This window comes from Trichomycterus rosablanca, chromosome 21, assembly GCF_030014385.1.
Source record: "Trichomycterus rosablanca isolate fTriRos1 chromosome 21, fTriRos1.hap1, whole genome shotgun sequence".
NCBI classification, from domain to species: domain Eukaryota; kingdom Metazoa; phylum Chordata; class Actinopteri; order Siluriformes; family Trichomycteridae; genus Trichomycterus; species Trichomycterus rosablanca.
The window spans coordinates 19,138,120-19,153,992 of NC_086008.1; the positions used below are offsets into that span (position 1 = coordinate 19,138,120).

Below are 15,873 nucleotides of genomic sequence, written 5' to 3' on the forward strand. Positions count from 1 at the left end.
CGGATTCTTTATAACTGATTAACCTGCATCCGGTGCTGGATGACAGTGATAAGAGCTTTGTTTTGGTCTGTGATTCTGTTAAACTGTAACTGCAGGGAGTCACTACCGTTAAGCAATGGGAGTATTAATAAGAAAGTTGTTGGGGCAGAGATTCCTCCTGGACTCCTTCTGCGTTTCCATTTTGGCTGACAAAGGGGCCACGGAGGCGCAGATGACCTTGTGACTGTTAATTCGCTCCAAGTGGATGTTGTTCTATATATTACGGTTCATTCCTCTCAGATTTGCCAGCTCCTTGTCCGGCAAACCTGCTTTTGTTTGTGAAACTGAGATGCCCTGCTAGAGCCGATCCTAATTTCTGCAGGCAGGGGTTGCCAGTATCCTATATATTTTCAGGGAGTTTGGAAATTCCCACAGACACACTCCTAAATCTTAAACAAAAGCTTTTGCAGAAGAGTGGAAAGTGTAATAGCTCAGCTCAGCTCAGCTCAGCTCTGCTACAGGCAGGCTGGGCGCCTATACAGACGATTTGCATCAGGGACGGGGGATAATCGAGATGTCTGCTTCAAACTGTCTGCAATCAAGTCAAAGTCAAAGGAAGTCAAATGTAAAGAACATTTTCAGAGGAGCTGATAGTGGACAGCAGCATAAAGCAGGAGAGGAACTACCACCCCGTTATGATCAGTGGCACCGCAGTGGAAAGAGTAGACAGTTTTCAAGTACCTTGGAGTACCTCACATCTCCGAGGACCTGTCATGGTCTTGCCACACCACTGCGCTGGCAAAGAAGGCCCGTCAGCGTCTTTATCACCTTAAGCGTTTAAGGGACTTCAAACTACCATCCAAGGTGCTTCGTAACTTCTACACCTGCACCACTGAATCCATCTTAACGGGAAACATCACAACCTGGTTCGGAAACGGCACCAAGCAGGGATAGGCAGGCTCTCCAGAGGGTGGTGCGTTCAGCTGAGCGCATCATCCGGACTGAGCTTCCTGACCTGCAGTCCATATATACCCCTTTTCCACCAAAAAAAACCATGGTTCTTGAACCGGTTCTGTTCAGGTTTCTCTGAACCTCGGTGTTCTGTAGAGAACCGACGCACGTTTCCACCAGTTTTTGAGAACCATGCAGCGTCATTAACAGTGGGCGTTATTTACTAAGAGTTGAGAGCAGTAATAACATGGCGGAGTGTGTGGATTATGTGCGAGCATTTGTGCTGCTGTTACAGATGTTTGTTTTTATGTAAAAAGCATCGATCTAACTATCGGTGATAAGAAGACGTGACGTATTTGTCGCAGTTGTTGTTTTATTTAGTTCATTAACGTGAGAAGCGTTTTGCGCTTCGCTTTCACCTCGACTCTCGGCGCAAATAGCCGATTAGCTCAGCGCTAAGCTTAAGCGGTGAAACATCACTAAAGTTCCACAACAAGAACATCCATCTGTGCGAAATAAACATCAAATCCAGTCTAAAATACAACATGTATCTGTGTTTAGCTGGATTTACACGTGTGTTTATGCAGCTCGGGGAATTGAAAAAGCTTCACGCTTTATTTTCACGTTAAGCGGTTTTCGCATTGTTGCTAACGCGCTATGCTGTACAACATGACGCCCACAGATGGACGTCACGGTTCGGGCTGAAAAACCAAGTATTCTGTGGTGCCAGATTGGCCCGCTAGTTCGCTGTCTGGAACCTCTTTTTTTCCGGTGGAAACACGCGGAACCGGTTCAAAATCAAGTTCGGGAACCGGAACGGGCTCCGTGCCGCGTCGGTGGAAAAGGGGTAATACAGGAAACGGTGCTGGACAAGGGCCAGGAGGATAGTAAAGGACCCCAGTCATCCCAGTAATGGACTGTTCTCTTTGTTACGGTCTGGGAAGCGTTTTCGTGCTCTAAAAGCCAAAACGGAGAGGATGAGAAGAAGCTTTTCCCCACAAGCTATTCGAGTCCTCAACGAAAATAGCATTCGGGACTAATTTACACAACTTGCACAATCTAATTTATATGTATATGTACAGTGGTATGTAAAAGTTTGGGCACCCCTGATATTTTTCATGATTTTCCTTTATAAATCATTGGTTGTTCGGATCAGCAATTTCAGTTAAATATATCATATAGCAGACGAACACAGTGATATTTGAGAAGTGAAATGAAGTTTATAGGATTTACAGAAAGTGTGCAATAATTATTTAAACAAAATTAGGCAGGTGCATAATTTTGGGCACCTCAACAGAAAAATTACATCAATATTTAGTAGATCCTCCTTTTGCAGAAATAACAGCCTCTAAACGCTTCCTCCAATGAGAGTCTGGATTCTGGTTGAAGGTATTTTGGACCATTCTTCTTTACATCTCCAGTTCAGTCAGGTTTGATGGTTTCCGAGCATGGACAGCCCGCTTTAAATCACACCACAGATTTTCAATAATATTCAGGTCTGGAGACTGAGATGGCCATTCCAGAACGTTGTACTTGTTCCTCTGCATGAATGCCTTAGTAGATTTTGAGCAGTGTTTAGGGTCGTTGTCTTGTTGAAGTATCCAGCCCCGGCGCAACTTCAACTTTGTCACTGATTCTTGAACATTGTTCTCAAGAATCTGCTGATATTGACTGGAATCCATGCGACCCTCAACTTTAACAAGATTCCCAGTACCTGCACTGGCCACTCAGCCCCACAGCATGATGGAACCGCCACCAAATTTTACTGTGGGTAGCAAGTGTTTGTCTTGGAATGCTGTGTTCTTTTTCCGCCATGCATACCGCCCCTTGTTATGTCCAAATAACTCAATTTTAGTTTCATCAGTCCACAGCACCTTATTCCAAAATGAAGCTGGCTTGTCCGAATGTGCTTTAGCATAACTCAAGCGACTCTGTTCGTGGCGTGTGCGCAGAAAAGGCTTCTTCTGCATTACTCTCCCATACAGCCTCTCCTTGTGCAAAGTGCGCTGAATAGTTGAACGATGCACAGTGACACCATCTGCAGCAAGATGATGTTGTAGGTCTTTGGAGCTGGTCTGTGGGTTGACTATGACTGTTCTCACCATCCTTCGCCTCTGCCTATCTGAGATTTTTCTTGGCCTGTCACTTCGGGCCTTAACTAGAACTGTGCCTGTGGTCTTCCATTTCCTCACTATGTTCCTCACAGTGGAAACTGACAGCTGAAATCTCTGAGATAGCTTTTTGTATCCTTCCCCTAAACCATGATGTTGAACAATCTTTGTTTTCAGGTCATTTGAGAGTTGTTTTGAGGCTCCCATGTTGCCACTCTTCAGAGAAGATGCAAAGAGGAGAAACACTTGCAATTGGCCACCTTAACCCTTTCTCATAATGATTTATAAAGGAAAATCATGAAAAATATCAGGGGTGCCCAAACTTTTACATACCACTGTATATGTGTACATATGTATGTGTGTATACAGTTTTTATATATATGTATGTATATGTATACAGTAGATTGGTATCTGTGTACTAATCACATCTGTATAGCATTATGTTGCACAGTTTCTGCACTGCTTGTCACTTTACACACTTGTTCACTTTAATTGCTCTTTTTAATTATATTGTTAATTTTTCTAATGTTTCTAAAGTATTTGGACACATGACCGTGAGCTGGCTGGACAAAACAAACCGTATTGACATACCCTGATCAGTTTTTCATCATATTTCCAGCTAAAACATCCACTCTTTTTAATTATATTGTTAATTTTTCTAATGTTTCTACATTCTTACATTTAAAAACATTTCTATATTTTTTTATATAATATATATTTTAACCCTTTGATGCACAAGCTAAACAAACCCCTTCTAATGCACAACATGGGTCAAAAATGACCCATATTCATCCATTCAAGAATATTTTCATATGCACATTTGTCAGTTATTCATGTATTTGCTGTCTTAGCTAATAAAAGCTATCTATACTAGAATATGTAAACAGCTAGCAAGCAAATAGTATTGGACATATTCAAGATTCAAGAGCCTAATCTTTGGTTGTCTTTCAAAAGATCAGTAAATACGTTTCTGACTACAAACACTTACAAATGTCAGTAGTTCCTGTCAAATTCCATAGTAAATACATAAGGGTCATTTTTGACCCATGTTGTGCATTAGAAGGGTAGTGATACAAAACTGATTTTTATTAAAAATTATAAAACTGAAATAAGGATTTGTGATGATCAAAAACAAGTTAATTGAAAAATTCATGGAAGCTTGAATGACTAAATTAATTTATTGCAAAGATATAGAAAATAAAAACTCAGTTGGGTCACTTTTGACCCAGGTTGTGCATCAAAGGGTTAACTATTTTGTAGATTTTTTAATTACTGTGGCGGAGCAGTCACAAAAGCATTTCACTGCCAGTTGTGTATGACTATGTATGTGACAAATAAACCTTGATTTTTTTTTTTTTTTTTTTTTTTTTTTTGTATTTTTTTTTTTTTTTTTTTGTATTTGCATTTTCCATCCTGTCCCAACTTTTTCTGATTTGGGGTTGTAAAAAAAATGCGGGTTAGGGGGCCCTGTAGGTGTCTCAATACTTTTCCCCGCATAGGGTATCTGTGTGTTATGAAATATCTGAAACACTCATCCAGCTGTTTGGGTGTGCGTTCCGCTCTCAGCCCCGCTCCCTCCACGTTCACATCTGCCCCGCGCATGCGCACCACCAATATCTGGCTTCCCATTGAAGTGAACAGAAGTTGTGGAGCGTTTGCGAACTTTGTCGTGTTATTTGCGCCGGATTTTCTCCGCTCCGGAAAACAAGAACAGCGACTAATGTGAAGAATGATGCAAAGAGGAAATGACGGCGGCGTGTAGATGCGTGTGCAGGGCGGACTTTTAGCTTTATTTCGAAATATTTAGATGATAGATGTAATCGGGCCGCCGTTGTTCTAGTTCCAGTTCAGGCGCTGATCTTTGCACTTAAGCGCGTCACCGCGGGTTTGCTGCTTGTTTTTGTATTATTATAACTATCATTATTTAAAACCCTGTACTTTTATTTATATGTTGCATTGCTACTGAGTTAAAACTCGGGATCATGATGGAGAAAAGTTGGCTCGTTGTTGGTGCGCTTCTTCTGCTCGCTTTGAGCCCGTGTTTGCGGGCAGAGGAGGAAGAGGACGCATCCTGCCGAGGAGCCTACGACCTCTACTTCGTCGTGGACAGGTTAGCACGACTCGATTTTTACCTTGAACTTGCATTTTACTGTCGATCTACTTCAGTCCGATTATCATTTCTTACTTGTAACACATATACAGTCTGTCCAAAAGTATTTGGACACATCCATTTGGAGCTGGCTGGACTAAACAGACCGTATGGACATACCCTGACATCAGTTTTTCATCATATTGCCACCTCTTCTGACAAAGCTCTTACAATGCCTGTGGGAATTTGTCCCCACTGTTTATTTATTAGGATTTTGACGTCATAAGTTACACACTTTGGTTACATTCATGACAGAAGTTTAATGTCAAACACAGTCGTCGTGGACAGTTTTTAGTCTTTGGACTGTGGGAGGAAACCGGAGCACCCGGAGGGAACCCACGCAGACACGGGGAGAACATGCAAACCAGAAATCCACACAGAAAGGACCTGGACCGCCCCACCTGATCGAACCCAGGTGAGGTGACAGTGCTACCCAGTGATGCCCAGTGCTACCCACCTGGGGATCGGACCCAGGTGAGGCGACAGTGCTACCCACCTGAGGATCGTACCCAGGTGAGGCGACAGTGCTACACACTTGGGGATCGAACCCAGGTGAGGCGACAGTGCTACCCAGTGATACCCACCTAAGGATAGAACCCAGGTGAGGCGACAGTGCTACCCACCTGAGGATTGAACCCAGGTGAGGCGACAGTGCTACCCACCTGGGGATCAAACCCAGGTGAGGTGACGGTGCTACCCACCTGAGGATCGTACCCAGGTGAGGCGACAGTGCTACCCACCTGAGGATTGAACCCAGGTGAGGCGACAGTGCTACCCACCTGGGGATCAAACCCAGGTGAGGTGACGGTGCTACCCACCTGAGGATCGTACCCAGGTGAGGCGACAGCTGCTACCCACCTGAGGATCGTACCCAGGTGAGGCGACAGCTGCTACCCACCTGAGGATCATACCCAGGTGAGGCGACAGTGCTACCCACATGGGGATCGAACCCAGGTGAGGCGACAGCGCTACCCACTGAGCCACTGTGCCACCCTTGTGCCCACAGACCCTCCCAGGACCACAACAGAGCAGGTATTATTTAGGTGGTGGATCATTCTCAGCACTGCAGTGACACTGACATGGTGGTGGTGTGTTAGTGTGTGTTGTGCTGGTATGAGTGGATAAGACACAGCAGCGCTGCTGAAGTTTTTAAACACCTCACTGTCACTGCTTGACTGAGAACAGTCCACCAACCAAAAACATCCAGCCAACAGCGCCCCGTGGGCAGCGTCCTGTGACCACTGATGAAGGTCTACAAGATGACCGACTCAAACAGCAGCAATAGATGAGCGATCGTCTCTGACTTTACATCTACAAGGTGAACCGACTAGGTAGGAGTGTCTAATAGAGTGGACAGTGAGTGGACACTCATACCAGCACAACACACACTAACACACCACCACCATGTCAGTGTCACTGCAGTGCTGAGAATGATCCACCACCTAAATAATACCTGCTCTGTAGTGGTCCTGTGGGGGTCCTGACCATTGAAGAACAGGGTAAAAGGGGGCTAACAAAGCATGCAGAGAAACAGACGGACTACAGTCAGTAATTGTAGAACTACAAAGTGCTTCTATGTGGTAAGTGAGTGTAAAAACAGGAGGTGGTTTTAATGTTATGGCTGGTCCAGTTGTGCTATTGGCCGGTTGGGCATCTACACAGACATGATTTTTTTATCTAGTCCCCATTGGCTGGATGCATTTTGTGCTTGTGGATGTTTAGCTTGGTGATTATCTTTGATCTCTTTGATGTGACCTCTCTGGGTATTTCAGCTGGTCACCACCCTGACCAGGGAAATGACCAGATAAGGGAACTGATCTGTGTTTCCTCAGCTTGTTAAGACCTTCATTTCTTTTCTTTTTTTAATGCATTTTACCCCCTTTTTCCCAAATGAGCATAGCCAGTCCGCTACTGGGGACCCCCGATGGTGTCCAAGGAGGGTGTATATTCGCCTGACACACACTCCCTCTTTGGAGATGTTTGCACAGTCCACCAACCTTCTTATTCTCCTGTACTTGGGTGGATTTGCGGATTCGTGGAGAGCCACGCCCCCCATCTCAGCGCTCCTCCACTTTCCGTACAGGCACCCTGGGCAACCAAGGTCCTCACACAGCGTTCATAACCCCACCCCACCCCATAGTCCAGAGTTTTTCAACTTTTGTTCTAGCTACTCTCAGCCTGTACAATCTGGTCCCACTGTGGAATACAAGATGTAACATAAAGCCTCCACAAGGGGGCGTTCGCACCACCCATTTTTACGGGTCGCGACTCTGACTTGGTCCGGCCTTTCCCACCCTGCAGACTGGAAGCCAATTTTGTCTGCTGCAGGCTTTAACCAATTGTGCCTGGTAGAGGGCGCCCAGCCGGCCGGTAGCAGAGCCAAGATTCATTAGATTAGTCATATCCAGTTCCCTGATAGCGTTTTGCTTCCTCTCTACTCTTGCTGACTTTCACTCTGACCGAGGAGAGCCTTGACTAACACACGAGAGTTCGTATGTGGCTCAGTCTCGCGTATGTAGAGTCACGCACTGATCTCCATTATCCCCCGTCTCTGTGCAGATTGCATCCGTTATGAGAAATCCCTTGCGCCATCCAACCCGACAGACGAGCCAATCGTCGATCCGGTTCGATGAGCAAAAGGCAGGAGACACTCCCAGACACAGGGAGAACATGCAAACCACACACAGAAAGCACACTGGCTGCCCGGCCGTGGACTTAAATCCAGGACCTTCTTGCTGCTCTTTAAATAATAGTCATTTTGATCTTGATCAAGCGCTTTATCCTGGTCAGGATTGCGGTGGATCCATTTCATCCAGGAAACACTGAAATACTCTGGACAGGGTGCCAATCCATCGCAGTTCTTAAGCCCCACCCCCTTACTATATATAAACATACAGTAGAATAGAGGCATATACTGTATATGTTAAGGATATTAATCTGATGCGCAATTTGCACAACGGCTGCAATTACATATAATCATAGCCATCGTGCAAATTGCGCATCAGATTAATATCCACCATCGGCTTTATTGGTATACGTTTCAAAATAGAACGGACACTTCTTGCTTTTCAACTATGTCGCAACATTAAAACCACCTCCTTGTTTCTACACTCACTGTCCATTTTATCAGCTCTTACCATATAGAAGCACTTTGTAGTTCTACAATTACTGACTGTAGTCCATCTGTTTCTCTGCATGCTTTGTTAGCCCCCTTTCACCCAGTTCTTCCCACAGGACCACTACAGAGCAGGTATTATTTAGGTGGTGGATCATTCTCAGCACTGCAGTGACACTGACGATTGATGGTGGTGGTGTGTTAGTGTGTGTTGTGCTGGTATGAGTGGAGTTTTTAAATACAGTGTCCACTCACTGTCCACTCCTACCTTGTCGGTCCACCTTGTAGATGTAAAGTCAGAGACGATCGCTCATCTATCGCTGCTGTTTGAGTTTGAGGTCATCTTGTAGACCTTCGTCGGTGGTCGGCTGGATATTTTTGGTGGGTGGACTATTCTCAGTCCAGCAGTGACAGTGAGGTGTTTAAAAACTCCATCATACTCATACCAGCATAACACACACTAACACACCACCATGAATCGTCAGTGTCACTGCAGTGCTGAGAATGATCCACCACCTAAATAATACCTACTGAAGAATAGAGTGAAACAGATGGACTACAGTCAGTAATTGTAGAACTAGAACTACCAAGTGCTTCTATATGGTAAGTGGAGCTGATAAAATGGACAGTGAGTGTAGAAAGTGTTTGTTTGTTTGCTGGTGTTACTAAGATGCTTGGTTTTTTTCCCCCGACAGATCTGGAAGCATTACGACTAATTGGTTTCAGATCTACGAGTTCGTGGAGAATCTGGTGGAGCGATTTGTGAGGTAAGACGACCTTTCGTGACCTTTTGTTTGTTTATTTCTTTATTTCTTTGATTTTTATGATAGCGGTTTGCACTGTTCGCTCAGCTAACCGCACATCCGGTTTGGATCTGACTCTGGATCGAGGGGTGGGTCTGTGTGGAGATGTGGAATGAATTAATAATAAAAAAAATAGTAATAAATAAATAAAACGGCGGATAAATGTTGAACTTACGTAACGCGGACACGATATACGTGCCAGTACAGACGGTAACGACCCAGCCAGAAGAAAGCAGTCTGCTTGAGAAAATAGCAAAAGAGAGCAGGTGGTAGTGGGTGGCAGGAGGCTCAGTCTTCTGGGCTGTGAGAACGGCCATTTGCACCGAAACCGTCCAAACGCCACACTTATCCCTCGCACATAACGGCGAGGAGAAGCGGCGAATGTGCTGCGGAGCGCGAGAGGCGGCGCGGTCTGCTCCCGACTTTGACACTCTCCTGTCGTACCATGTGGAATCCGCTGGCCCCGGTCCCGTCCCTCTCTCCCCTCTCGCCCGTTGTTCTCCGGGCCTTTGTTCGGTGTTGGATGGACCGGCTGTATCAAATGCTAATTAAATCATTAGCACAACAAGGATTCGCGAGGCGCTCCCTGGTCGACGCTACGCCGGAACGCTTCAGAGCTGCTAGTTCTTTATTGTTACAATCATAAATGATAAAGAGAGGCGTGGAAGTTTTTAAAAACACGGCGTTTTAAGCTGGAACGCTGTTAGCATTGCTAAAATGCTAATTTGCTAATGCTAATATTCTTGAGTAGCGTAATTTTTAAGTGTGGAATTAGTTCTCTGTGACTGGGTAATTAGCTTAGCAGTTAGCTAAAGATCATAAGTCTACAATGACTCATCAAATTTTCATTTTAACTAGTGCTTTATTAATAGATCTACCAGTTTGTGACTGGCTAATTAGCATAGCACTTGCTAAACTTAGCTAAACAGCATAAGTCCAATTTTATTGTTAGCGTCTACAATGACTCATCATATTCTAATTTTAATTAATGCTCCATTAATAGCATTTAGCTAAACAGCGTAAGTTAGCATCTACAATGACTCATCAAATTTTCATTTCAATAAATTCTCTATTAATACTGTAGATCGACCAGTTTGTGACTAGCTAATTAGCCTAGCAGTTAGCTAAAGATCATAGAGTTTAAGATGACTCATCAAATTTTCATTTTAACTAGTGCTTTATTAATAGATCTACCGGTTTGTGACTGGCTAATTAGCCTAGCAGTTAGCTAAACCGCATAAGTACAATTTTACTTTTAGCGTCTACAATGACTCATCATATTCTAATTTTAATTAGTGCTTTATTAATAGCATTTAGCTAAACAGCATAAGTCCAGTTTTACTGTTAGCGTCTACAGTGACTCATCAGATTTTAATTTTATTTAGTGGTTTATTAATAGATCTACCACTCTGTGATTAGCTAATTAGCCTAGCAGATAGCTAAAGATCATAGAGTTTAAGATGACTCATCAGACTTTCATTTCAGTTAGTGCTCTATTTATAGATCTACCAGTTTGTGACTGGCTAATTAGCCTAGCACTTAGCTAAACAGCATGAGTCGAATTTTACTGTTAGCGTCTACAATGACTCATCAAATTCTAATTTTAATTAGTGCTTCATTAATAGATCTACCACTCTGTGATTAGCTAATTAGCCTAGCAGTTAGCTAAACAGCATAAGTCTACAATGACTCATCAGATTTTCATTTCAATTGGTGCTCTGTTAATAGATCTACCAGTTTGTCACTAGCTAATTAGCCTAGCAGTAAGCTGAAGATCATAAATCTACAATGACTCATCAGATTTTCATTTGAACTAGTGCTTTATTAATAGATCTACCAGTTTGTGATTAGCTAATTAGCCTAGCAGTTAGCTAAACAGCATAAGTACAGTTTTACTTTTAGCGTCTACAATGACTCATCATATTCTAATTTTCATTAGTGCTTTATTAATAGCATTTAGCTAAACAGCATAAGTCCAGTTTTACTGTTAGCGTCTACAGTGACTCATCAGATTTTCATTTTATTTAGTGGTTTATTAATAGCTCTACCACTCTGTGATTAGCTAATTAGCCTAGCAGATAGCTAAAGATCATAGAGTTTAAGATGACTCATCAGACTTTCATTTCAGTTAGTGCTCTATTTATAGATCTACCAGTTTGTGACTGGCTAATTAGCCTAGCAGTTAGCCAAACAGCATAAGTCCAATTTTACTGTTAGCGTCTACAATGACTCATCAAATTCTAATTTTAATTAGTGCTTCATTAATAGATCTACCACTCTGTGATTAGCTAATTAGCCTAGCAGTTAGCTAAACAGCATAAGTCTACAATGACTCATCAAATTTTCATTTCAATTGGTGCTCTGTTAATAGATCTACCAGTTTGTCACTAGCTAATTAGCCTAGCACTTAGCTAAGCAACATAAGTCCAGTTTTACTGTTAGCGTCTACAGTGACTCATCAGATTTTCATTGCAGTTAGTGCTCTATTTATAGATCTACCAGTTTGTTGACTAGCTAATTAGCATAGCGGTTAGCTAAACAGCATAGGGTACTGTCTGGCTGGTTGATAGCACCACTGCCGTAACTGCCTAAACAGGACGCCAATCCATTACAGGGTCTCAACCAACCCCCTCCTCTTTACACACTTCCAATCGTGTCTGTATGGAGACGCCCGGCTGGTTGATAGCACCACTGCTGTAACACACTCTGAACTAAACCCCAATCCATTACAGGGTCGTAACCCCCCTTTCCCCTTCCTTAGACATATCCAATCATGTCTGTATGTAGACGCCCGGCTGGTTGATAGCACCACTGGCGTAACACTCTAAACAGGACGCCAATCCATTACAGGGTCTAAACCAACCCCCTTCTCTAAACACACTTCCAATCGTGTCTGTATGTACAGTAGATGCCTGACTGGTTGATAGCACCACTGTCATAACACACTCCGAACTGGACGCCAATCCATTACAGGGAGTGGTGCCATCAACCAGCCGGACGTCTACATACAGACATGATTGGATGTGTTTAAGGGGTCTCGGCCATCGCCCATCCCTTCCCCTTTAGACACATCCAATCGTGTCTGTATGTAGACGCCCGGCTGGTTGATAGCACCACTGTCTCAACACACTCTGAACTAAGCCCCAATCCATTACAGGGTCTTAACCCCCTTCCCCCTTCCTTAGACATATCCAATCATGACTGTATGGAGACGCCTGGCTGGTTGATAGCACCAATGCCATAACACATTGGGAACAGGACGCCAATTCATTACAGGGTCTAAACCAACCCCCTCCTCTTTAGACACTTCCGACCATGTCTGTATGTAGACGCCCGGCTGGTTGATAGCACCACTGGCGTAACACTCTAAACAGAACGCCAATCCATTACAGATCCTTAACCATTCCCTCCTCTTAACAGGGCAAGCCGTAGCCTAGTGGTTAAGACACTGGACTAGTAATCAGAAGGTTGCTGGTTCAAGCCCCACCACTGCTAGGTTGCTGCTGTTGGGCCCTTAATTGCTCAGACTGTATACTGTCACAGTACTGTAAGTCGCTTTGGATAAAGGCGTCTGCTAAATGCTGAAAATGTAAATGTAAATGTTAACACACATCCGATGATGTCTGTATGTAGACGCCCGGCCGGTTGATAGCGCCGCTTGGGATTCAAACCCTGGATCGAATGTGCACATATTTCTTTCCTCTGAGTTTCACTAAATCTAATCATTGACTTTTCATATCCGTGTGCCTTAATCGCACCAGAAAATCCAAAATACGATGATGAATGTCTTTGCCTGGTTGAACATATTGCTCGTGGCTCTTCTGAATAATCTGTGGGGAGCGATGACATGCTTGGACGTGTCAGCCAAGTGCGAAAAAGCAGCACCTCTCCTTATGCTCCGAGTCCTGAGACCTGACTGGCTGTGAGCGAGCGAGGCCCGAAACCCGACGTGTTTTTCGGAGAAATGTCAGCTTCTGTAACAGAAGCTCCTCAAAAGGAACAACTGTCTGATTAAGTGGAATCGATATCTGGGTGCGAGGAACGCCACGAGAACACAAGATATGAATTATTATGTGGCCATGTCATTGGTAAGCTTGAGTTCTGTGGGTTCGAATCCCTGGTGGGCTCACAAATATTGAAGGCGCATGAAGGTGGTACATGAACCTAGTCATTGTGGGAGACATCAGTGCACTCTTAGTGCTGGTCCCAAGCCCGGATCATATAGAGCTGTGTGTCAGGAAGCGCGTGGCAGTCGGCATGAATGTTTTTCTGTGGCGCCCCCTATACATATATATACATATACACCGATCAGCCATAACATTAAAACCACCTCCTTGTTTCTACACTCACTGTCCATTTTATCAGCTCCACTTACCATATAGAAGCACTTTGTAGCTCTACAATTACTGACTGTAGTCCATCTGTTTCTCTACATACCTTTTTAGCCTGCTTTCACCCTGTTCTTTAATGATTAGGACCCCCACAGGACCTTGACAAAGCAGGTATTATTTATGTGGTGGATCATTCTCAGCACTGCAGTGACACTGACATGGTGGTGGTGTGTTAGTGTGTGTTGTGCTGGTATGAGTGGATCAGACACAGCAGCGCTGCTGGAGTTCACTCACTGTCCACTCTGTTAGACACTCCTACCTAGTCGGTCCACCTTGTAGATGTAAAGTCGGAGACGATCGCTCATCTATTGCTGCTGTTTGAGTCGGTCATCTTCTAGACCTTCATCAGTGGTCACAGGACACTGCCCACGTGGCGCTGTTGGCTGGATATTTTTGGTTGGTGGACTATTCTCAGTCCAGCGCTGCTGTGTCTTTTCCACTCATACCAGCACAACACACACTAACACACCACCACCATGTCAGTGTCACTGCAGTGCTGAGAATGATCCACCACCTAAATAATACCTGCTCTGTGGGGGTCCTGACCATTGAAGAACAGGATGTAAGGGGGGTGACAAAGCATGCAGAGAAACAGATGGACTACAGTCAGTAATTGTAGAACTACAAAGTTCTTCTATATGGTAAGTGGAGCTGATAAAATGGACAGTGAGTGTTATATATATACAGTGTATCACAAAAGTGAGTACACCCCTCACATTTCTGCAGATATTTAAGTATATCTTTTCATGGGACAACACTGACAAAATGACACTTTGACACAATGAAAAGTAGTCTGTGTGCAGCTTATATAACAGTGTAAATTTATTCTTCCCTCAAAATAACTCAATATACAGCCATTAATGTCTAAACCACCAGCAACAAAAGTGAGTACACCCCTAAGAGACTACACCCCTAAATGTCCAAATTGAGCACTGCTTGTCATTTTCCCTCCAAAATGTCATGTGATTTGTTAGTGTTACTAGGTCTCAGGTGTGCATAGGGAGCAGGTGTGTTCAATTTAGTAGTACAGCTCTCACACTCTCTCATACTGGTCACTGAAAGTTCCAACATGGCACCTCATGGCAAAGAACTCCCTGAGGATCTTAAAAGACGAATTGTTGCGCTACATGAAGATGGCCAAGGCTACAAGAAGATTGCCAACATCCTGAAACTGAGCTGCAGCACAGTGGCCAAGATCATCCAGCGTTTTAAAAGAGCAGGGTCCACTCAGAACAGACCTCGCGTTGGTCGTCCAAAGAAGCTGAGTGCACGTGCTCAGCGTCACATCCAACTGCTGTCTTTGAAAGATAGGCGCAGGAGTGCTGTCAGCATTGCTGCAGATATTGAAAAGGTGGGGGGTCAGCCTGTCAGTGCTCAGACCATACGCCGCACACTACATCAAATTGGTCTGCATGGCTGTCACCCCAGAAGGAAGCCTCTTCTGAAGTCTCTACACAAGAAAGCCCGCAAACAGTTTGCTGAAGACATGTCAACAAAGGACATGGATTACTGGAACCATGTCCTATGGTCTGATGAGACCAAGATTAATTTGTTTGGTTCAGATGGTCTCAAGCATGTGTGGCGGCAATCAGGTGAGGAGTACAAAGATAAGTGTGTCATGCCTACAGTCAAGCATGGTGGTGGGAATGCCATGGTCTGGGGCTGCATGAGTGCAGTAGGTGTTGGGGAGTTACATTTCATTGAGGGACACATGAACTCCAATATGTACTGTGAAATACTGAGCAGAGCATGATCCCCTCCCTCCGGAAACTGGGTCGCAGGGCAGTGTTCCAGCATGATAATGACCCCAAACACACCTCTAAGACGACCACTGCTTTATTGAAGAGGCTGAGGGTAAAGGTGATGGACTGGCCAAGCATGTCTCCAGACCTAAACCCAATAGAACATCTTTGGGGCATCCTCAAGCGGAAGGTGGAGGAGCGCAAAGTCTCGAATATCCGCCAGCTCCGTGATGTCGTCATGGAGGAGTGGAAAAGCATTCCAGTGGCAACCTGTGAAGCTCTGGTAAACTCCATGCCCAGGAAAGTTAAGGCAGTTCTGGGAAATAATGGTGGCCACACAAAATATTGACACTTCAGGAACTTTCACTAAGGGGTGTACTCACTTTTGTTGCCGGTGGTTTAGACATTAATGGCTGTATATTGAGTTATTTTGAGGGAAGAATAAATTTACACTGTTATATAAGCTGCACACAGACTACTTTTCATTGTGTCAAAGTGTCATTTTGTCAGTGTTGTCCCATGAAAAGATATACTTAAATATCTGCAGAAATGTGAGGGGTGTACTCACTTTTGTGATACACTGTATATATATATATATATATACTGTATATATATATATATATATATATATA

At 44.0% G+C, this 15,873-nt stretch overlaps 1 protein-coding gene across 1 annotated transcript in view; it reads left to right on the forward strand.

Annotated features, from left to right (window-relative positions):
• Nucleotides 1-5,020: 5,020 nt before the first annotated feature.
• The window catches only part of antxr2a (ANTXR cell adhesion molecule 2a), a 66,074-nt gene continuing 55,221 nt past the window's right edge, over nucleotides 5,021-15,873 (forward strand). Inside the window, exons 1-2 of the mRNA XM_063017657.1 lie at nucleotides 5,021-5,151; nucleotides 9,001-9,072. Of these exons, the coding sequence (XP_062873727.1) occupies nucleotides 5,024-5,151; nucleotides 9,001-9,072 (200 nt within the window). The 5' untranslated portion in view covers nucleotides 5,021-5,023. The remainder of the gene's footprint in view (nucleotides 5,152-9,000; nucleotides 9,073-15,873) is intronic.